Source organism: Eschrichtius robustus, chromosome 3 (assembly GCF_028021215.1).
Source record: "Eschrichtius robustus isolate mEscRob2 chromosome 3, mEscRob2.pri, whole genome shotgun sequence".
Taxonomy (NCBI): Eukaryota; Metazoa; Chordata; class Mammalia; order Artiodactyla; family Eschrichtiidae; genus Eschrichtius; species Eschrichtius robustus.
In genome coordinates, this window is record NC_090826.1 from 99,223,176 (window position 1) to 99,247,199 (window position 24,024).

At 37.0% G+C, this 24,024-nt stretch overlaps 1 protein-coding gene and 1 pseudogene across 2 annotated transcripts in view; one reads left to right on the forward strand and one right to left on the reverse strand.

Moving 5' to 3' along the window:
• Window positions 1-24,024, forward strand: part of CTTNBP2NL (CTTNBP2 N-terminal like) — a 66,054-nt gene that overhangs the window by 14,725 nt on the left and 27,305 nt on the right. For both annotated transcript variants that reach the window (XM_068540497.1, XM_068540496.1), the window contains one exon: window positions 335-442. In XM_068540497.1, the coding sequence (XP_068396598.1) occupies window positions 344-442 (99 nt within the window). In that variant the 5' untranslated portion in view covers window positions 335-343. The remainder of the gene's footprint in view (window positions 1-334; window positions 443-24,024) is intronic.
• LOC137761227 (small kinetochore-associated protein pseudogene) lies at window positions 8,829-9,459 on the reverse strand (annotated as a pseudogene).

Consider the following 24,024-nt stretch of genomic DNA (forward strand, 5'->3'; position numbering starts at 1 on the left):
CTGAACTTCTAGTGAACAAAAGTAGTGACTAATTCTTTCTGAGATCTTCTAGGATGTTTGTTTATATGCCTGGAGGAAAAATGATGAAAATTTGATCTTTGTGAATGGTGATGAAATCAATAATTTAAATGAATTTTATTTTCTTTTACTGCTCAGTTTATGATTAACATCAGAAAGTTCTTATTTTTCCATTTAATTATAACCATTTCCTTTCTTAAAGTATTTTCTACTCTAATTGTTGCTCTTTTCTTACCTGTCTCACTTTATTTTTTCTTTAATAGTATCAAATTAACTCTGTCTTCTGGAGATTATCTGATTGTTGTCCTTGTTTTAGGCTTTCAGGATGAATCTGGAAAAACTCAGCAAGCCAGAACTCCTAACACTATTCAGTATTCTTGAAGGAGAGCTTGAAGCAAGGGACCTTGTTATAGAAGCTTTAAAGGTATGTTTAAAAAAAAAAGAGAGAGAGAGAGTGGTCATCATATGTTTGAAAGCCATATCATTGGTTAACTAGGATATTTCTATAGCCCCAGTTGAAGTTGAGAGGCCTGGGTATATATATCAATACTTGCTGTAGCAGCCACCTGTATGGTATGATTTTGGGACACTGATGAAGCCTTTCTGCCTCCAAATAGTTCCTTTAGTCTCTCTACCTGATGTCTAGACTTTGAACTTCATTCTTTAGCTTAGTAGCGTTAGCTGTTTCTGAATGCCAACCCCTTGAGAACTTGATGAGACCTGTTTCCTAAAAAATCTATATACACGCATATACCATAATTCAGGATATAATATCTGACAGATCAAGGACCCCATTAAGACCGTGAATAGATTCCCTAGATCCCAGATTAAGAATCCTTAACTTTTTTTTCAGTATTTGATATCTGTTAAAATACACGGGGCTGGGGGGTGGTAGATGGCAACTCTACTTTCCACTCAATTTTGCTGTGAACCCAAAACTACTCTAAAAAAGTCTACGTAAAAAAAAAAAATCAAGAGAGCATAACTCCTTTAAAGGGTCTTGAATCTTTTACACCTTGGTAAGGATGTTTCCCAATCTGTCTTGAAATCAGATTTGGAGAGGGGAAGAAAAGAGCTTAAGGCTATCCGTGTGAATAGTAGGAAGATGATACCCCCATAGGAGAGGAGAAATGGCCAAAGAAGATGAGACTTGGGCATGCTGAAGAAAGCATAGTCTCTGCCGAAAACTATGGCTTTTTTGTTTTCCCTTAGAGCTTTGTAATGTGTGATGAGTGATTTCCACTTATCCAGGCCCCCTACTGGAGAAAGGCACCATTTCCAGTGGTTTCATTTCTCCGGAGTGCATGAGGCAGTTAGTCCCCTTCTGGTATGGGGGTAGAGTCTGACTTATTTTCCTTTTCCCACTTACTTCAGTCTTGTTTTGCATGGTGTCCCTGGGGATCATCTGTTTATGGCTTTGACACGTGTCTAGTCATGTGATAAAGTTCATTGCCCGAGTCTTTGCCTGTCATGCCACTAAGCATGACTGTGTGACCTTGGTAAAGTCATTCAGTCTGTCTGAAACAAAGCTTCCTTGGTCTGTATTAAAAAGAAATGATTAATAACTAGTATTTCTGTGTAACATAATTTGCATGGCATTACAAATACTCCAACAATGTAGGATTCATTTCTTCTCCCTTTATTTATATTCTCTCAGTACATATCATGTACCCCATATCCAAGCAACAGTCAGTGGTAGCTAATCATTTGAATCGATGTCTCTAGTGTGCCCTCAACAGTGCCTGACTTTTTAATGACTCCCCTGCCAACATATATTACATAAAAATGTTCCCTCTGCTTGGTGACTCATTTCTGCCACATCCACAGGTCTTCCCCTTTTGTCACTATTGGGGATTTCTCATCCTTTCCCTGTACGTCCCTGAAAACTATTCTATTTCTCATAACCCCATCCCACTATTACCAGTAGTCCTAACCTGATTAAACCCAGGACACCCTCCCATTTATTTTCACGTGTTTATCTGATCAATCAAGAGAAAAGAAAAAGAAGGACTGAGGAAAGTTTGAGTGCATTCCTAATCCTCACTCCTAATGCCTGTTGTTTTTCCTACTTCCTTCCCTTCTTCTCATCTGAGACCTCTGGCTCTCCTCTCCACAGGAATTATCAGCTTAGACCTGGAAGAGTTCCACTGCCTCGGCTGAACTAGAAAGTGCATTGTTCGTGTCCTTTTAGAACTCAGAAAGCATTTTCCCGGAGCAGCATTATTATAAATAGCAGTCAGATTTTAGAAAACTACAATAGCTTGGCAGCATGTGTTAAATAGCCTCACCTGACGATCTGTCCCTGTTTGCACTGGGACTCCAGGAAGAAGTTTCCTGTAAATATCGCAGTTGACTTACACAAAAACTTCTGGGCCTCAACCCTCTCATACTTGGGGTAGGGGTTGGGGAATGGCTGCCTCTAACAGAAAAATTAGAGGATGGCCTTATTTTCTCTTTGCTTTTTAGCTTTAGAAATGATACAAACCTGTGGAGCTTTATGTTTGTCTTATTGAGCATATAGATGCTCAATAAATAGTTGTTGAACAGATGAAATGTATGCCATTGTTTTAAAAGATTGCCATAATATTTCAAAATGAATGTTGTGAATTATTAAATTTTACAGCCTGCCCTATGTGTGCTTAAACAGACTGCCTTCTGGTTTTAATGTTAACAGATGCTAAGGTGCTTGTTGCATATGTTTTCCTAAAAAAATTTTTTTCTGCGTGAATCCAATTTTAGTTACTTTAGGCAGCTTCTGACAAGTTGAAAGAGCAGCTTGAGAAGCAAGAGCTATAATTAAGAGAGCATTTTGATATAAGATACCATTCAGAATCAGGCACAAGTGTTGTGTTTAGTCTGTGCGTACAGCCTGTAGGTGGTAAAGTTCTCTTCTGAGGCTTAAACTACAGGCAGTTTAGGTGAAATGAATAGCTTCACCAGAAGTAATACATCTTTAAATAGTCTATTGTTAGATAAAATAAGTAGCAGCTGGGGGTCAAAATTGTTTCAGTCCTTTGAGAAAAGCAACTGCCATACCAGATTCTTAAAGTTAAAATGAAATCTTGTTTTATTTGTGGAGTAGGTTTTTGTTTTGGCTTGGTTTTTTTGTTATTTTTGTTTGTTTTTGGTTCTGTAGTATGTCAAGATTTCACTGCATTCTTTGTATATAGCTCTTGCTTAACAACAAACACTTGCTCTTCTTGGACTAATATGACAGCTCACTAATTTTCTTCCTTTTAGTATTCTTAATTCATGCTTAGTTGATTGAAAAGGTTTTGGTCTTTGTCCTAAATAGCTATGATTGGTTTTTCCTTTATGTTTAAGTGAAAAAAAGCTTATCTTTTTTTCTCCTTACCTTTAAAAGAGATTTTTCTTAGACATAAAATCTGTTCTTTAATCTTGCATCTCTGAACAAAACCATATGGTTCACTGTTGCTGTTAAATAAATAGTAGGTCACATTGGCAAGGGTTAGATTTATATAAGGATGTATTATAAAATTTCCTGTAGTTTGTAAGTAAATCCTACCTATAAAGTTATAATTGTAAAAGAGCTTCATTCATTTTCCAAAATTTCTGCAAAGTTTCAGATTGCAACTACACCCTTGTAGAGCCCCCGTAATTCTTTTTCTCCCCAAAATTTTACAGAAGAGTGAGCCTCCTCAGTCTTCTGTTGCAGCCTAGACATGTTTGGCATAGAACCAGAGAAGTCAATAGAAAATAATGTAATATTCAGCCTTTTCTGTATTTGAAGTCTAATTGTTACAGAGGCCATTTATACTGTATTTGGTCCTAATTGAACTTTATATAAAGTGATTTTCTATTTTAGGAAGGATTACATCAGAGAAAAGCCTTCTTCATGAAAGTCTCTCCCTTTGATCTGACCACTTTATTTTCATGAATGAGAACACTATGGGAATCCCTTCCACAGTGAAAACAGATTACATTGCTCATGAACTGTCCAGGGGAGTTTGGGGTGGAACCACACAGTTCAGCAAGAGAGGCCGAGTTCATTAATTCTAAGAAAATCTAGGAAAAGCTTCCCAGCAGGGTCTGACTACTCTAGAAGGAGTAGTTGAGGGAACCTTAATTTTTAAAATTTGGAAAATAGATTTGACTGCCAATAAAAAGTCAGATTAAATAGTTTGAGTCTTCCACATTGGGTATGTTATATCTGCATGTCTCAGATCTGATGCAAACTACACTTAGCTATGACTAAGTAGAATCTACCCTGTATTAGTATCATTTTATTTTAAAGCATTCTTTAAATTGCTTCTGCAATAAGAAATGGTAAAGTATTATAACTTTCACATAGAATTAGCTTAGAGTCTTGAATTCCTTTCCACTGATGCCTCAGTCATAAAACAGGTATAAACTCTTTTAACATCTAGGATATAAATTTGTTGGTTTTGGCCAAAGGCCATTGCAGAATTCCCCAGGCAAGAAAATTTACAGACAAAAATGTTGCAGACAGGACAAAGTTAGAAATATATTTAGAGTATGAGACTATAATATTTAACTACTGTGAGTTTTTTAAACAGCCAGAATTAAAAATAAAAAATCTAAATGTTACATATATGTCTGTGTTAACAATAAATGATTTACGTTTGCCAAAAATATTCTTAAAATAATAATAATTATAAGGATCTTGTGGCAGTGCCAAAAATATAGAACAAACAAAAGTTATGGAAGGTGCTGTGGCTCAAGAAAAACACAAATACAAGTTCACTGTAGGTTGAATCTGACATCTGCTCTTGGTCATGGCCTTGTGCTTATCATGGAAGCAGATCATTATAAAGGCTGGTCTGAGATGAGGAAAGTTAAATTGAATTTAGCAAAAAACATGCATTGTCCTATACTAGTAAGCTTGTCAAGTGTGTTTGCGTTAAAAAAAAATAACAGATCCATGAATATACTTAAATGTACTCAAAGTTGAAGCATTCTTTGTCACCCATAAGCCTGGACCTAACAATTCTTTGACCAAAAATGATCCCATTTTGATAGATGTTTTTAGGAAGAGCTGTTAGGATTGGAGTAGGTAGTTTAAATCTTTAATAAACATCACATGAACATAAGCTTATAACTGAAAGAAGTCCAGTTTCTGCGTGGATAAGAACTGGGATATTAGGAAGCAAGTAGAACTTTATTTAGGGAATTGAATTATGGGGTTTTTAGATTTACATTCATAACCTTTACTGTGAAACATGTTTTTAGAAGGGAGTTAATCAGTGGCCATTTGGGGCCAAGTTTTTATGTGTTTTATATAGTTGGAATTGCTGATATTTTTTATTCCTGCTCTCTGAGTAATGTGCGTACATGAAATCCTAGCTTTTCAAAAAAGAAGCATAAAGATAATTACTAGGCACTCTACAAAACTATCAACTAGAACATTCAGTTAAGTGTAGCTGTTAAGAGCATGAGCGTTCATATCAGACATACTTAGGTTTGAGCTCTGCCATTTAATCGCTGTGTGATCGTAGACCAGTTACTTACCCTGTTAAGCTATATGGTGGAATGGTACGGTTATCACAAGAATTAAATGAGATAGCAAATGCTAATCGACATAGTGCTCATTTAGTGTTAGTTGTTATTATTAGAGCATAAGTTTTAAAGTTCATCCATTTAGGAACAAAGGTATATTCCATAAAGCAAGATGTACTGACAATATGCTGTCCTTCATAAGAAAGATGAGCATTTTAAATTAAATCTTTGTTATCAGAAGGGCTTGCACTGTAGCTTGTTTTTCTTATGGGAATTGATGGTTTTGAGTTGATCCATCCCCACCCTCACAACCAAAAGCATGTATTTTGAGACAGCTGGCAAGGGTTAAGGGTGTACTGTGGGGCATGGAACAGATGTCATACTGCATTCCCTTCTCTCTCTCTTTATAATGAAAACAGGAAATACAGACACTGTGGAAACTTTTTTCAAATTGATTTTTTTTCCATTGATTTCTTTGCTTCTCTATTGCTCGATTTGACATATTTGTTATATTTTGTTTTTTTATTTCACTTTATTGAGGTAAAACTGACATACAATAAGCTGCATATATCTAATGTATACAAATTGATGTTTTGATATACATATCCCGCATGAAACCATTACTACAATCAAGATAGTACACATATCCATCACCCCTCAAATTTTCCTTGTGCCCCTTTGCAACCGCTTTAGCTAACCTTCCCCACACCCCCCCACCCCAAAACCACTAATCCTCTAGAGATTAGTTTACATTTTCTGGAATTTTATATAAGTAGAATCAGACAGAACGTAACCTTTTGCGGGGGGGGGCCTGGTTCTTTGACTCAGCATAATTATCTTGAGATCCATGTTGATGTTGTATTGATAGTTCATTCCTTTTATTACCAAGTAGTGTCCATTGTATGTATGTACCACAGTTTGTTTTGTCTGTTCATCTGTTAGTGAACATTTACATTGTTTCCAGTCCTGGACTATTGCAAATAAAGCTGCTATGAACATTCATATATAAGGCTTTGTATGGAAATGTGCTTTTATTTCTTTTGGATGAATACCTAGAAATGGATTGGAATATGTTTAACTTTTTAGGAAACTGCCAAACTGTTTTCCAAAGTAGTTTTACCATTTACATCCCCACCAGCATGTATAAGAGTTCCATTTGCTCCACATCTTTACCAACACTTGATATGGCCAGTCGTTTTAATTTTAGCATTCTAGTAGGTATGTAATATCTCATTGCAGTTTTAATTTGCATTTCCCTATTGACTAATGATGTTGAGCATCTTTCCATGTGATTATTTGCCATCTGTGTTGTTTTCTTCGTAAAATATTTGTTCAGATCTTTTGTCCATTTTTTAAATTGAGCTGTTTTCTCATTACTGAGTTTTGAGCATTCCTTATATATCTGGATTCAAGTACTTTAATACGCCTTGCAAGTATTTTCTCCCGGTCTGTGGCTTGTCATTTCATACTCTTAACTGTGTCTTTTGAAGAGCATAAATTTTTCATTTTGATGAAGTCCAATTTATCAATGTTTCTTTTATGGATTTTGCTTTTAGTATCACATAACTAAGATTTAGTGTCATATAAGAAATCTTTGCCTAAACCAAGGTCAGAAAGGTTTTCTCCTATATTTCTGTAATTTTATAGATTTAAGTTTTACACTTGGGTCTGTGATACAACTTCAGTTAATTTTGTTATATGGTACAATATATGAATCAAGTAAAATTTTTTTTGCATATGGATATTCAGTTGTTCTAGCCCCATTTGTTATAAAGGCTATCCTTCCTCTGTAGATGGCCTTGGCACCTTTGTCACAATCCGTTTTCTGTATATTTTGGGGTTTATTTCTGGACACCCTGTTCTGTTTCATTGCTCTATTTGTCTACCTTGTTGCCCATACTACATTGTCCATTGATTACTGTAGCCTTTTATGAAAGTCTTAAAATTAGGTAGTGTTAATCCTCCAACTTGTGTTCTTTTTGAAAGTTGTTTTGGTTATTCATGGTTCTTGGCATTTCCATATAAATTTTAGAATCAGCTTATCAATTTTTCAGAAAAATCCTATTCGAATTTTAATTGGAATTGCTTTGACTCTATAGATCAGTTTGGGGAAAATTCCCATCTTAACAATATTGTATTTGATGATCCATGAACATGGTTACTTCTCTCCATTTACTTAGATCTCTCAGCAGTGCTTTATAGTTCTGATTGTATAGGTCTTTGACATCTTTTGTCAGATTTATCACTATTTCATATTTTTATGATATTATAAATGGCAGTTTTAAATGTAAATTTCTGATTGTTTATTGCTGTTATACAGACATGAAATTGATTTTGTATATTGATCCTTTATCCTGCAACCTTCCTAATCTCACTTATTAGTTCTAATAGCTTTTTTATAAACTTCATTGAATTTTCTACAATCATGTTTGCAAATAAAGACAATTTTACTTATTTCTTTCTCATCTGATTTCCTTTCATTTCTTTTTCTTGCCTTGTTGCATTGGCTGGAACCTCTAGTACAACGTCAAGTAGAAGTAACGTGGATATCTTTGTCTTATTCCCGATCTTAGGGAGGAAACACTCAAGTCTTTCATCATTAAATATGCTGGCTGCAGGTTTTCATAGATGTTCTTTATCAGTTTGAGGAAATGTCCTTCTATTCCTAGTTTGCTGAGAGTTTTTATCAGGAATGGATATTAGATTTTGTCATGTGCTTTTTCTGTATCTATTGAGAACTTAATTTTTTTTTTTTTAAGATTAAAAGCTCCAAGGTGTATTGTTTCATAGGTGTTATTACTATCTATACCTTCACCCCATTTATTAAGCCATTTCAGGTAACTTCAAGTTCATAAATTTACAGTGAGGTTATAGAGCCCAACCAGGATGGGACAGAATGTGTTCCAAGTTACGGGGGGACTGCAGGGCTCCTCAGTGATAACTCCCGTGGAGCACCTGTGCTCCACTGTTTCTTCCTGCACATCTGAATGTGACCTTTCGGATTCTCTGGCTGTGGCTGATTTAGTCTCCTGAGTCTAATGCTGTGCTGCTTTGTTGCCTAGAAGGTTGATCCGAGCTTCCAGGCCCCCTCTCTTCTTAGGCCTCAATTAATGTACTGTGAGGTTCAGGATAGCTGGCCAGTCTGAAGGGGAATGCTTGCTTAAAGGAGGAACTGCCATTCCAGCATAAACTGTCCTTAATCCTACAGCAGAAACTGTTTTCATTCTGGGAATGGTGAGTCCTAGAAGATCATGGCCAAGAAGCAGATGTCCTAAGGGGCTTCCTCTGAGAGTTTATCCCCAAGAGGGAGCCATGTGGCCACCTGCTTTTTATCACATTTCTAATAGCTGCTCCATTTCCTCAAGGGCTGTTGTAAAATCATTTACTTTACTGTTACATAAGGTCTGTTGTTGCAGGAACTGGGCCCTTTCTCCTTTCATCTTCAGCTTTAGCTTTAAGACCTGTCCTGGGTTGAGACCCTTGCTCTCCAAACTTGCCAAACAGTTGCCCTGAAACTTCTCCAGCAGCTCCACCTTTTAGGTCAGGTCCTTTAGCTCTCCCTGAGTTTCAGTCAACTTTTGGTGCAACTGCTTGTTGATGGCGTCTAAGAGCTGGTTCTTATTCTTGAGCTCTTCCTCTGATTTCAGTTTACTCAATAGTTTGTAGCTCTTCCTGGTGGCAGTGTCTGTAGCTTTAACCTGCCCATTCTCTCGTCTTGGTTTGATGATTTTTGTAACATCGTTATCTGAACCTCCTGAATGAGGTCTGGAAACATCAACTTCTTTGGACTTTACAGGAAATAGGTTCTTAGAAGTGGCTCGAGTTTGTGCATCTGTGGGCAGGCCACTGCTTATATAGCACGGAGGAGGGCTGCAGGGTGTACACTGTCTTAACCACTCTGGTCATCATAATGAGGTGGCACTGCTGGGGCCTAGGCGCCTGCTGCTTCTGCCCTCAGGCCTCATCCGAGAACTTAATTGGTTTTTATGTCCTTGCTGTTTTACTGAAATATTGTCTGAAAAAGAAACTTCATCCCCTTTCTTATTGACCTTCTGTTAGATCAAGTACATTGATGTGGAGTAACTTTTTCAGCTTTGTTCTACGGCTTTTTAGAAACTAGAATTCTCTAATTTAACTTTATAATTTTGTGGAGTAGAGTTTGGTAATTAAATTATTTTCCCAGTGGCAAAAGTTAACTGTAACTTAAAAATCATAAACATTTCCAAAAGAGAAACCCGAAAAAAAACCTCTGCTGCTTTAATGAACTGCTCTCCTTTAAAGCAACTTTTATCCTTTGACTTTAATAGTTTTGATAGTTTATTGGCTTCTTATGATAAATAATTTTTCCAAAGAAGAAAAACAATATGTACATTTTTTTCACCTTCTGACAGAATATTATTACCTCTCTCCTAGGAGTAACAAAAGCAGTTTATCTATTTGAAACAAGCTTAACTATTATCTTTTTAAGTTAAATCACTTAAATTGTATTTTAGTATATCATATCAATAGTCAGGAAATAGACATCAAAATGTACTATTCCTTTATTATTTCCCAGAAAACATTATTTTTCTCAGTGTTAATTTGGACCACAGGAAGAAAATTTATTTTAAAGGAGGCTCCATTTATTACTGACATCCCCTATATCTGAATGCAGCTCCAGAGCCAGTTATTGAAGAATAGGTAGAAATACTGTTATTTCTGTTTCGTGCTTTTGAATTAAAAAATTCAACATTGGTTTCTTTTATTGAATTTATTAATCTCAGGACACCTATTTATTGAGGAGAGTTGCTACAGTCTATATGGTTTTATGTGAAAGTATATTTAGAAAAAAACATTTTCTGTAAGTTACTTCAGATTACCCACCAAACATCCCATGATAACATAGTTATATTGATCTAGCTCCAATAAATTCTTTATAAAAAGTAAACTCTTGGTTAATGGCTGTATGAATTGGGTGGTACATCCACATGGTGGACTATTATGTGGCTATTTTAAAATATGATGCAGGGCTTCCCTGGTGGTGCAGTGGTTAAAAATCCTCCTGCCAATGAAGGGGACATGGGTTTGAGCCCTAGTCTGGGAAGATTCCACGTGCCGCGAGCAACTAAGCCTGTGCACCACAACTACTGAGCCTGCGCTGAAGAGCCCACGAGCCACAACTACTGAGCCCATGTGCTGCAACTGCTGAAGCCTGCATGCCTAGAGCCCCTGCTCCACAACAAGAGAAGCCACAGCAAGGAGAAGCCCATGCACCACAACAAAGAGTAGCCCCTGCTCGCCGCAACCAGAGAAAAGCCAACACGCAGCAACGAAGACCCGATGCAGCCAAAAATAAATAAATAAATTTATTTTAAAAATATATATATGATGCATATGAGGAACTTCTAATGACATGTAGTGTTCCTACAGTGTAATGCTAAATTTATGAAGCAGATCATAACATTAAATATATCCTTTAGAATCGAATAGAATAAAATACCTAGGAAATAAACCTACCTAAGGAGGCAGAAGACCTGTATTCTGAAAACTATAAGACACTGATGAAAGAAATTGAAGACCACACAAACAGATGGAAAGACATATCGTGTTCTTGGATTGGAAGAATCTGTCTTGTTAAAATGACCACACTACCCAAGGCAATCTACAGATTCAGTACAATCACTATCAAATTACCAATGGCATTTTTCACAGAACTGAAACAAAATTTTTTTAATTTTTATGGAAACACAAAAGACCCCAGATAGCCAAAACAGTCTTGAGAAAGAAGAACAGGGCCGGAGGAATCACGCTCCCTGACTTCAGACTATATGATAAAGCTACAGCAGTCAAAACAGTGTGGTACTGGCCCAAAAACAGACACATAGATCAGTGGAATGGGACAGAAAGCCCAGAAATAAACCCATGCACTCTTGGTCAGTTACTCTACAACAAAGGAGGCAAGAATATACAGTGGAGAAAAAACAGTCTCTTCAGTAAGTGGTGCTGGAAAAACTGGACAGCTACATGTAAAAGAATGAAATTAGAACATCCTCTATCACTGTACACAAAAATAAGCTCAGAATTAAAGACCTAAATGTTTTTAGGTCATTGATTAAAGACCTAAATGTAAGAGCGATACTCTAAAACTATTAGAGGAAAACATAGGCAGAACACTCTTTGACATAAATTGCAGCAATATTTTTTTGGATAGGTCTCCTAGAGTAATGGAAACAAAAGCAAAAATAAACAAGTGTGACCTAGTTTAACTTAAAAGCTTTTGCACAGCAAAGGAAACCATAAACAAAATGAAAAGACAGTCTACGGAATGGGAGAAAATATTTGCAAACAATGCAACCAACAAGGGCTTAATCTCCAAAATATACAAACAGCTTATACAGTTCAATATGAAAAAAACAACCCAATCAAAAAATCGGCAGAAGACCTAAATAGACATTTCTCCAAAGAAGACATGCAGATGACCAATAGCCATCTGAAAAGATGCTCAACATTGCTAATTATTAGAGAAATGCAAATCAAAACCGCAATGAAGTACCACCCCACACTGGTCAGAACGGCCATCATGAAGAAGTCTACAAATTATAAATGCTGGAAAAGGTGTGCATAAAAGGGAACCCTCCTACACTGTTGGTGGGAATGTAAATCTGTGCAGCCACTGTGGAGAACCATATAGAGGTTTCTCAAAAAAACTAAAAATTGAGTTACCATATGATCCAGCAATCCCAGTCCTGGGCATATATCCAGACAAAATTATAATTCAAAATGGTACATGAGGAATTTCTGTTGTGGCGCAGTGGTTAAGAATCCGCCTGCCAATGCAGGGGACATGGGTTCGATCCCTGGTCTGGGAAGATCCCACATGCTGTGGAACAACTAAGTCCATGCGCCACGACTACTGAGCCTGTGCTCTAGAGCCCGTGAGCCACAACTACTGAGCCCACGCTACTGAGCCCATGTGCCACAACTACTGAAGCCCATGCGCCTAGAGCCCTTGCTCCGCAACAAGAGAAGCCACTGCAATGTAAAGCCTACACACCACAACGAAAAGTAGCCCCCACTCGCCACAACTAGAGAAAGCCCGTGCACAGCAACAAAGACCCAACAAACCCAAAAAAAACAAGTACGTGCACCCCTATGTTCACAGCAGCACTATTCACAATAGCCAAGACATGGAAACAACCCAAATGTCTATCAGCAGATGAATGGATAAAGAAGATGGGAGATATATATATATAGATACATATAGATATATAGATATATAGATATCTCCACTAGATATATACTCAGCCATGAAAAAGAACGAAATAATGCCATTTGCAACAACATGGATGGACCTAGAGATTGTCATACTAAGTGAAGTAAGTCAGACAGAGAAAGACAAATATATGATATCACTTATATGTGGAATCTAAAAAATGATACAGATGAACTTACTTACAAAACAGAAATAGACTTGCAGACATAGGAAACAAATTTATGGTTAGCAAAGGGGAAAGAAGGGAGGAAAAACTTGAGAATTTGGGATTAACATATACACACTATTATATATAAAATAGATTAAAAAACAAGGACCTACTGTATAGCACAGGAAACTATATTCGGTATCTTGTAATAACCTATAATGGAAAAGAATCTGAAAAAGTATATATATATACTGAATTACTTTGCTGTACACCTGAAACATTGTAAATCAACTATACTTCAGTAATCAATCAATCATTGTCAGAAAAAGTTTTTTAAAAATAAAATAAATATATATATCCTTTAATCTCAATTATAAAGAATAACATACACATTGATTACTGTATATATAATTATATAACATTTGTGTGTGTGTGTGCATATATATATATATATATATAAATGACTCAAGCAAATAGATTGACATGTGTAGTTTGTGGTTGTCCCTGGGTGTGGAATCATATTACATTTTAATTTTTTTCATTAAAACTTCTGTATTATATATAAATAATTTAAAATCAGAAACATTTGTTTTTAAATAGCAGTAAGCTTGTACAACAACTTCCTGCTCAAATATCTGTTTAGTAAAACTCACTCTAAGAAGGTAACTTAACCATATATTATTTGCTTTGTTAGGAAAAGATATTAGAGCTATATAGAACCATAGTTGAATTCTTCCTTTTTTGTTGTTCCTGATATTGTTAATATTATACTTTTCCAACCCAGTCTAAATAACTGAATTGTCTCTGTCTGAAAAACCTAAGTTACCAAGTTATCCAATAAAAAGATCACAGAGTTTAGGGGGAGGAAAAAGAAGGCTGCGATAAAGATATCATACCAGAGTCTGAAGAGCTGTCTTTCAAACTTTTTTTTTTAACATCTTTATTGGACTCTCTCATTTTTTTTTTTAACATCTTTATTGGAGTATAATTCCTTTACAATGGTATGTTAGTTTCTGCTTTATAACAAAGTGAATCAGCTATACATATACGTATACCCCCATGTCTACTCTCTCTTGCGTCTCCCTCCCACCCTCCCTATCCCACCCCTCTAGGTGGTCACAAAGCACCGAGCTGATCTCCCTGTGCTATGCAGCTGCTTCCCAGTAGCTGTCTGTTTTACACTTGGTAGTATATATAAGTCCATGGCAATCTCTCAGTTCGTCCCAGCTTACCCTTCCCCCTCCCCGTGTCCTCAAGTCCATTGTCTACATCTGCATCTTTATTCCTGTCCTGCCCCTAGGTTCTTCAGAAACTTTTTTTTTTTTAAGATTCCATATATATGTTGTAGCATATGGTATTTGTTTTTCTCTCTCTGACTTACTTCACTCTGTATGACAGTCTCTAGGTCCATCCACCTCACTACAAATAACTCAATTTCGTTTCTTTTTATGGCTGAGTAATATTCCATTGTATATATGTGCCACATCCTCTCTATCCATTCATCTTTCGATGGACACTTAGGTTGCTTCCATGTCCTGGCTATTGTAAATAGAGCTGCAGTGAACATTGTGGTACATCACTCTTTTCGAATTATGGTTTTCTCAGGGTATATGCCCAGTAGAGGGATTGATGGGTCGTATGGTAGTTCTATTTTTAGTTTTCTAAGGAACCTCCATACTGTTCTCCATAGTGGCTGTATCAATTTACATTCCCACCAACAGTACACCTTTTCTCCACACCCTCTCCAGCATTTCTTGTTTGTAGATTTTTGGATGATAGCCATTCTGACTGGTGTGAGGTGATACCTCATTGTACTTTTGATTTGCATTTCTCTAATGATTAGTGATGTTGAGCATCCTTTCATATGTTTGTTGGCAATCTGTATATCTTCTTTGGAGAAATGTCTATTTAGGTCTTCTGCCCATTTTTGGATTAGATTGTTTTTTTGACATGGAGCTGCATGAACTGCTTGTAAATTTTGGAGATTAATCCTTTGTCAGTTGCCTCATTTGCAAATGTTTTCTCGCATTCTGAGGGTTGTCTTTTCATCTTGGCTATGGTTTCCTTTGCTGTGCAAAAGCTTTTACATTTCATTAGGTCCCATTTGTTTATTTTTGTTTTTATTTCCATTTCTCTAGGACGTGGGTCAAAAAGGATCTTGCTATGATTTATGTCACAGAGTGTTCTGCCTGTGTTTTCCTCTAAGAGTTTTATAGTGTCTGGCCTTACACTTAGGTCTTTAATCCATTTTGAGCTTATTTTTGTGTGTGGTGTTAGGGAGTGTTCTAATTTCATTCTTTTACATGTAGCTGTCCAGTTTTCCCAGCACCACTTATTGAAGAGACTGTCTTTTCTCCACTGTGTATTCTTGCCTCCTTTATCAAAGATAAGGTGACCATATGTGCGTGGGTTTACCTCTGGGCTTTCTATCCTGTTCCATTGATCTATATTTCTGTTTTTGTGCCAGTACCATACTGTCTTGATTACTGTAGCTTTGTAGTATAGTCTGAAGTCAAGGAGCCAGAGTCCTCCAGCTCCGTTTTTCTTTCTCAAGATTGCTTTGGCTCTTTGGGGTCTTTTGTGTTTCCACACAAACTGTGAAATTTTTTGTTCTAGTTCTGTGAAAAATGCCTAGGGATTGCATTGAATCTGTAGACTGCTTTGGGTGGTATAGTCATTATCACAATGTTGATTCTTCCAATCCAAGAACATGGTACATGTCTCTATCTGTTTGTATCATCTTTACTTTCTTTCATCAGTGTCTTACAGTTTTCTGCATACAGGTCTTTTGTCTCCTTAGGTAAGTTTATTCCTAAGTATTTTATTCTTTTTGTTGCAGTGGTAAATGGGAGTGTTTCCTTAATTTCTCTTTCAGATTTTTCATCATTAGTGTATAGGGATGCAAGAGATTTCTCTTTGTATAGTATCATGTCATCTGCAAACAGTGACAGCTTTACTTCGTCTTTTCCGATTTGGATCCATTTTATTTCTTTTTCTTCTCTGATTGCTGAAGCTAAAACTTCCAAAACTACGTTGAATAATAGTGGTGAGAGTGGACACCCTTATCTTATTCCTGATCTTAGAGGAAATGGTTTCAGTTTTTCACCATTGAGAACAATGTTGGCTGTGGGTTTGTCATATATGGCCTTTATTATGTTGAGGTAACTTCCCTCTATGCCTATTTACTGGAGGGTTTTTATCATAAATGGGTGTTGAATTTTGTCAAAAGCTTTTTCTGCATCTATTGAGATGATCATATGGTTTTTCTCCTTCAATTTGTTAATATTGTGTATCACATTGATTGATTTACATACATTAAAGAATCCTTGCATTCCTGGGATAAACCACACTTGATCATGGTGTATGATTCTTTTAATGTGCTGCTGGATTCTGTTTGCTAGTATTTTGTTGAGGATTTTTGCATCTGTGTTCATCAGTGGTACTGGCCTGTAGTTTTCTTTCTTTGTGACATCCTTGTCTGGTTTTGGTGTCAGGGTGATGGTGGCCTTGTAGAATGAGTGCAGGAGTGTTCCTCCCTCTGCTATATTTTGGAAGAGTTTGAGGAGGATAGGTGTTAGCTCTTCTCTAAATCTTTGATAGAATTTGCCTGTGAAGCCATCTGGTCCTGGGCTTTTGTTTGTTGGAAGATTTTTAATCACAGTCTCAATTTCAGTGCTTGTGATTGGTCTGTTTATATTTTCTATTTCTTCCTGGTTCAGTCTCAGAAGGTTGTGCTTTTCTAAGAATTTGTCCATTTCTTCCAGGTTGTCCATTTTATTGGCATGTAGTTGCTTGTAGTAATCTCTCATGATCCCTTGTATTTCTGCAGTGTCAGTTGTTATTCTCCTTTTTCATTTTTAATTCTGTTGATTTGAGTCTTCTCCCTTTTTCTCTTGATGAGTCTGGCTAATGGTTTATCAATTTTGTTTATCTTTTCAAAGAACCAACTTTTAGCTTTACTGATCTTTGCTATCGTTTCCTTCATTTCTTTTTCATTCATTACTGATCTGATCTTTATGATTTCTTTCCTTCTGCTAACTTTGGGGTTTTTTTGTTCTTCTTTCTCTAATTGCTTTAGGTGTAAGGTTAGGTTGTTGATTTGAGATGTTTCTTGTTTCTTGAGGTAGGATTGTATTGCTATAAACTTCTGTCGTAGAACTGCTTTTGCTGTATCCCATAGGTTTTGGGTAGTCGTGTTTTTATTGTCATTTGTTTCTAGGTATTTTTTGATTTCCTCTTTGATTTCTTCAGTGATCTCTTGGTTATTAAGTAGTGTATTGTTTAGCCTCCATGTGTTTGTATTTTTTACAGATTTTTTCCTGTTATTGATATCTAGTCTCACAGCGTAGTGGTCGGAAAAGATACTTGATACGATTTCAATTTTCTTAAATTTACGAAGGCTTGATTTGTGACCCAAGATATGATCTATCCTGGAGAATGTTCCATGAGCACTTGAGAAGAAAGTGTATTCTGTTGGTTTGGGGCGGAATGTCCTATAAATATCAATTAAATCCATCTTGTTTAATGTATCATTTAAAGCTTGTGTTTCCTTATTTATTTTCATTTTGGATGAGCTGTCCATTGGTGAAAGTGGGGTGTTAAAGTCCCCCACTATGATTGTGTTTCTGTCTATTTCCCCTTTTATGGCTGTTAGCATTTGCCTTATGTATTGAGGTGCTCCTATGTTGGGTGCATAAATATTTACAATTGTTATATCTTCTTCTTGGATTGATCCCTTGATCATTATGTAGTGTCCTTCTTTTTCTCTGGTATTAGTCTTTATTTTAAAGTCTATTTTGTCTGATATGAGAATTGCTACTCCAGCTTTCTTTTGATTTCTGTTGCATGGAATATCTTTTTCCATCCCCTCACTTTCGGTCTGTATGTGTCCCTAGGTCTGAAATGGGTCTCTTGTAGACAGCATATATACAGGTCTTGTTTTTGTATCCATTCAGCCAGCCTGTGTCTTTTGGTGGGAGCCTTTAATCCATTTACATTCAAGGTAATTATCGATATGTATGTTCCTATTCCCATTTTCTTAATTGTTTTGGGTTTGTTATTGTAGGTCTTTTCCTTCTCTTGTGTTTCCTGCCTAGAGAAGTTCCTTTAGCATTTGTTGTAAAGCTGGTTTGGTGGTGCTGAATTCTCTTAGCTTTTGCTTGTCAGTAAAGGTTTTAATTTCTCCTTCGAATCTAAATGAGATCCTTGTGGGTAGAGTAATCTTGGTTATAGGTTTTTCCCTTTCATCCCTTTAAATATGTCCTGCCACTCCCTTCTGGCTTGCAGAGTTTCTGCTGAAAGATCAGCTGTTATCCTTATGGGGATTCCCTTGTATGTTATTTGTTGCTTTTCCCTTGCCGCTTTTAATATTTTTTCTGTGTATTTAATTTTTGGTAGTTTGATTAATATATGTTTTGGCGTGTTTCTCCTTGGATTTATCCTGTATGTTACTCTCTGCGCTTCCTGGACTTGATTGACTATTTCCTTTCTCATATTAGGGAAGTTTTCAACTATAATTTCTTCAAATATTTTCTCAGTCCCTTTCTTTTTCTCTTCTCCTTCTGGGACCCCTATAATTCGAATGTTGGTGCGTTTAATGTTGTTCCAGAGGTCTCTGAGACTGTCCTCAATTCTTATCATTCTTTTTTCTTTATTCTGCTCTGCAGTAGTTATTTCCACTATTTTATCTTCCAGGTCACTTATTCGTTCTTCTGCCTCAGTTATTCTGCTATTGATTCCTCCTAGAGAATTTTTAGTTTCATTTATTGTGTTGTTCATCATTGATGGTTTGCTCTTTAGTTCTTCTAGGTCCTTGTGAAATGTTTCATGTATTTTCCCCATTCTATTTCCTGGATTTTGGATCATCTTTACTATCATTACTCTGAATTCTTTTTCAGGTAGGCTGCCTCTTTCCTCTTAATTTTTTTGGTCTGGTGGGTTTTTACCTTGCTCCTTCAGCTGCTGTGTGTTTCTCTGTCTTCTCATTTTGCCTAACTTACTGTGTTTGTGGTCTCCTTTTCACAGGCTGCAAGTTCATAGTTCCCGTTGTTTTTGGTGTCTGCCCCCAGTGGGTAAGGCTGGTTCAGTGGGTTGTGTAGGCTTCCTGGTGGAGGGGACTAGTGCCTGTGTTCTGGTGGATGAGGCTGGATCTTGTCTTTCTGGTGTGCATGACCACGTCCAGTGGTGTGTTTTGGGGTGTCTGTGACCTTATTATGATTTTAGGCAGCCTCTCTGCTAATGGGTGGTGTTGTGTTTCTGTCTTGCTAGTTGTTTGGCATAGGGTGTCCAGCAGTGGAGCTTGCTTGTTGTTGAGTGGAGCTGGGTCTTAGCGTTGAGATGGAGATCTCTGGGAGAGCTTTCTCCGTTTGATATTATGCGGAGCCGGGAGGTCTCTGGTGGATCAATGTCCTGAACTCAGCTCTCCCACCTCAGAGGCACAGGCCTGACACCCGGCCAGAGCACCAAGATTCTGTCAGCCCCACAGTAATTATTCTTTCCAGTGGTGGACCAACAGTGGGGCAGGGAGAGTGGTTTGTCCAAGCTAAAATCCAGCTGGAGGAGGTCATGGAGAGGACATAACGGCTCGTTGAACGGAGAGGCAGACCCAGGCAATTTCGCGACTCGACTGTCAGGTTAGTGGGGGCACCTTCCCCACATCCTCCAAACGTTTTATTAAATACATTTCACCATTTTGCCACAATCCAGGACACACAAACACACCCACATATATATATTAGCTAAAACAAAAATTTCACTAAAATGTACACTGTATGTTTTATTATACTATGTATGATATTTACACTATACCATGTTATACTACACTATTTTCTTTTGTATTTTATTTTTCTTTAAATGCTGACTGTGACACCCACTAACCTAGTTTCATGATCCACATCTAGAAATTTTTGCTATAGATGTACTTAGACATATACAATAAAGTGTAAGTGTAAGGATATTTATTGCAGCATTGTCATAGCAAAATGCCGAAGACAACTTACGTATTATGGTTCTGGTCAGTAAATTATGATATGTTGTACAGTAGAATAGTATGCAACCTTTAAAGAGAAGATCTTTATGAGAGCTAGATCTTTATGTATAACATTCTCCAACGTATAGTAAGTTAAAAAATAAGGCACAGAACAGTGTGCACAGTAAAAGAAAAAAGAAACAGTATTAAGTTTTAACTGGTGAAGCCAGAAATACATTTCACAAAGCCTCTTCCTTCCTGCCCCTTGACTTGGTTCCCTTGAGAATGGTAGGCGCTCCCAAAATGGTCTGCCCTGGGAAGGGAATGAAATTAGTGAAAGGAAAGTACCAGGTTTGGTGGTAGGGTACTCTGGCACAAAAGAGCCAAAAGAAGCAGGAAAGGCTGGTCATATGTATGGGATGTTTATAAATTGGGTATCTGTAAAAAAGAAGACTACATTCTTAAGTAATTAAGTATCTTTGTTGCATTCAGAAAAACATTGGGCCTCATATAACAGTGAACTCAGTAATTGTCTGATCAGCTATTTGCTATTCTCTAAGATAATAGTAAATGAAAAAATAAGACATAGCTTTTTATCACATGCCATCATGTACATTACAAATTGTGGCATTTAGGGGGTTTAAGAATAAAGGTGCCAGAAAAGTAAGCACATTTATCATTTAACTGGCATCTTCCTGTGGGCTGTTTTTCTTATGTCTTTGAGGAAAGAAAGGGGGAATTCAGATTGTAAAATGCTACCTATTTAGAGAATATACAGTTCTCTAGCAGTTGGGGAAAGCTTCAGAAAAGAGTACTGCAGTGGGGAATTTCATTGCATTTTTCAGCCTGAAACTAAAACAAATAAAAAAGGGAAACAGCTTATTCCTGTTATTTTGACTTCCTCTTATTGTGTCTTCCTTGCATGTGTTAGCCTTGTGATTTGGGATTAATCAGAGGTTATTTCTAGTTGCCCCCATAAAGAGAAAAGAAACAAAGACAAAGAGGTTGCTTCTGAAGTTAAAGCCTGTGGTCCACCGTTTAGTGTTTCAGTTCAGCCAGTTGTAGGAGTAACTTGAAAGAATAGGAGGAAACCATCTTGTGTGTTCACTGAAAATCTTTATGGAAGAGGAGCATTTATAGAATCAAGCTGAGAATTTTATTATATAGGAAATTATTTCCTTAGAAAAGCACAGCAGTAAATCTATTCCACCAAACTATTCTTGTGTCTGCACAAGGATGCTCATTGCAGTATTGTTTAATATAGTATTTGAAAACTATAAACAGCCTAAAATATCCATCAGTAAAGTATAGGTGTGTAACTGGTACATCCTTATTATGGAATATTATGCAATTGCTTTTTTTTTAAAGAGGAAGAAAGAAAAGCTATGTACTTACTGACTTAGAAAGTTCTCTAAGACACAGTAAGTGAAAACAAGTTGCAGAACAGTTTTACAGAAAATAATATCTCTGTAATTACACACACACACACACACACACACACACACACACACACACACACACACACACACACACACACACACACACCCCTACACACATATCTGTGCTTGGAAAAGGTCTGGAAGGATGCCCATCATACTAAGAACCTTTGGAAAAGAAAGAGAGATTGGGTTATGTTTAGGAAGGACTTCAGCTTTATCTATGGAATTAAAATTTTATGAGAAAATAGTCATTCACTAATGATGAAATTAAAATAAAAATTATATTTGTAAGAAATATAGTGTGAGCAATGGGATGGCAAGGAGTTAAGAACAACATTTACTTTTTAACGATCTTCTAGATAGTTTATACTTCTCACAGAAGTCTGTGTTAATTCGAATATATAGTTAAGGGAGTAGAGACAAGTATAGCATGCCTAGGGAAAGCATGAGCTTGCTACCTCTATATCCCTGATTTTCTCCCCAAAACAGCAGACTAAATTTCTGACTAATTTTCAAATTCTGCCTTTGTGCAGGATACCTAAAAGTTATTCTTCCAGAGTAGATTCTTTCACAGGTCATGGACTCAAATTAAGTAAAGCTGACAACATATGTATGAGAAGCCACATGATTAAAATTTTAGGAAATTTTAATATCATAGCAAGAGACCTACAGCCCTTCAAAGTATTTTTCTTGTCTTCAGTTTCATGTATGTAGTTCATAATATTTCATCATTTAACAACAAGGGGCTTCCGTGGTGGCACAGTGGTTAAGAATCCGCCTGCCCATGCAGGGGACTGGGGTTCGAGCCCTGGTCCGGGAAGATCCCACATGCTGTGGAGCAGCTAAGTCCATGCGCCACAACTACTGAGCCTACACTCTAGAGCTTGCGAGCCAAAACTGCTGAGCCCATGCGCCACAACTACTGAACCCCACGTGCCTAGAGCCCGTGCTCCACAACAAGAGAAGCCACCGCAGTGAGAAGCCCACGCACCGCAACGAAGAGTAGCCCCTGCTTGACGCAACTAGAGAAAGCCCACACGCAGCAACGAAGACCCAACACAGCCAAAAATAAATAAATTTATTAAAAACAACAACAACAAAAAGTATTTTCTGCCTCAAAAATCAACTTCACCCAATGAGTGCTAAAATATGCATAAGTTCCAAAAATTTTTTTTAATTTAATTCAATACCTAACACGTTGTCTGTTCAACAAAAGACTGAATTCATTGGTAGAAATGAGTAAGAGATAGTGTTATTATTTAATTCAGAAGTTTCTTCTTACTGATTTGAAACTTCATGTATAGAACTTCTCATATAAGCATACCTAGTAAATTTTTGTACAGTTGGATCATACTTAACGTGATTTCTCTTTTTCTTTGCACTAGATAATAATTTGTCTATTGTGCTGATACGCTTCACAGATTATATATTTTCATCTCTCTTTATATTTCATATTTCTTTTTTTCAGTAAATATAAGTTTCATGAGGGGCAGGTACTTTGTTTATCTTGCTGCATTGCATCCCAGATATCTAGAACCTGGTAAGCTCTTCAGAAATATTTGTCATCCGAGAGAGCAAGTTAAGGCCCTTTAAGTTTAAATTGAATGTATTCAAGCCTCAAAAAATAGGTTGCCATTATACCGTGAGAAAACCATAATTCAAAGAGACATGTACCACAGTGTTCATTGCAGCACTGTTTACAATAGCCAGGACATGGAAGCAACCTAAGTGTCCATCGAAAGATGAATGGATAAAGAAGATGTGGCACATATTTACAATGGAATATTACTCAGCCATAAAAAGAAATGAAATTGAGTTATTTGTAGTGAGGTGGATGGACCTAGAGTCTGTCATACAGAGTGAAGTAAGTCAGAAAGAGAAAAACAAATACTGTATGCTAACACATATATATGGAATCTAAAGAAAAAAAAAAGGTTCTGAAAAACCTAGGGGCAGGACAGGAATAAAGACACAGACGTAGAGAATGGACTTGAGGACACAGGGAGGGGGAAGGGTAAGCTAGGAGGAAGTGAGAGAGTAGTGTTGACATATATACACTACCATATGTAAAATAGATAGCTCGTGGGAAGCAGCCACATAGCACAGGGAGATCAGCTCGGTGCTTTGTGTCCACCTAGAGGGGTGGGATAGGGAGGGAGGGAGGGAGGCACAAGAGGGAGGGATTATGGGGATATGTGTATATGTATAGCTGATTCAATTTGTTATACAGCAGAAACTAACACAACATTGTAAAGCAATTATACTCCAATAAAGATGTTTAAAAAAAATTAAATAAATGCAAGAACAAAGGCCAAAAAAAAATAGGTTGCCATTTATTAATTCATGTTTTTTAGAAGAGAGGCTTACCTATAGTAATATAGTTTGCCAACTAAAACTTGTCACTTGCCATCTGGTTCTACAAGAATGAAGTCACTCGCCACTGAAGTTGCTGACCTTCAACACACCCTGAAAGGAGTTCAGGGCAGAGCCCAGGAATGAGGCAGTCTGTGCTCTGGAAGAAACTGGCAGAACAGGCCTTCAGGTAGATATTTTCAGGAGAAAATTTTACAAGCCCATTTTCTTGCATTTTCTCATATCTAGAAAAGCACTGAAATCAGTAACGGAGACATCTGCTCCTCTGTCACTAGCAGCAACCTTCTGCCAAAATGTGTGCTTGATTGCACGTATTCCCCTTCACCAAAATATATATATATGACCTTCC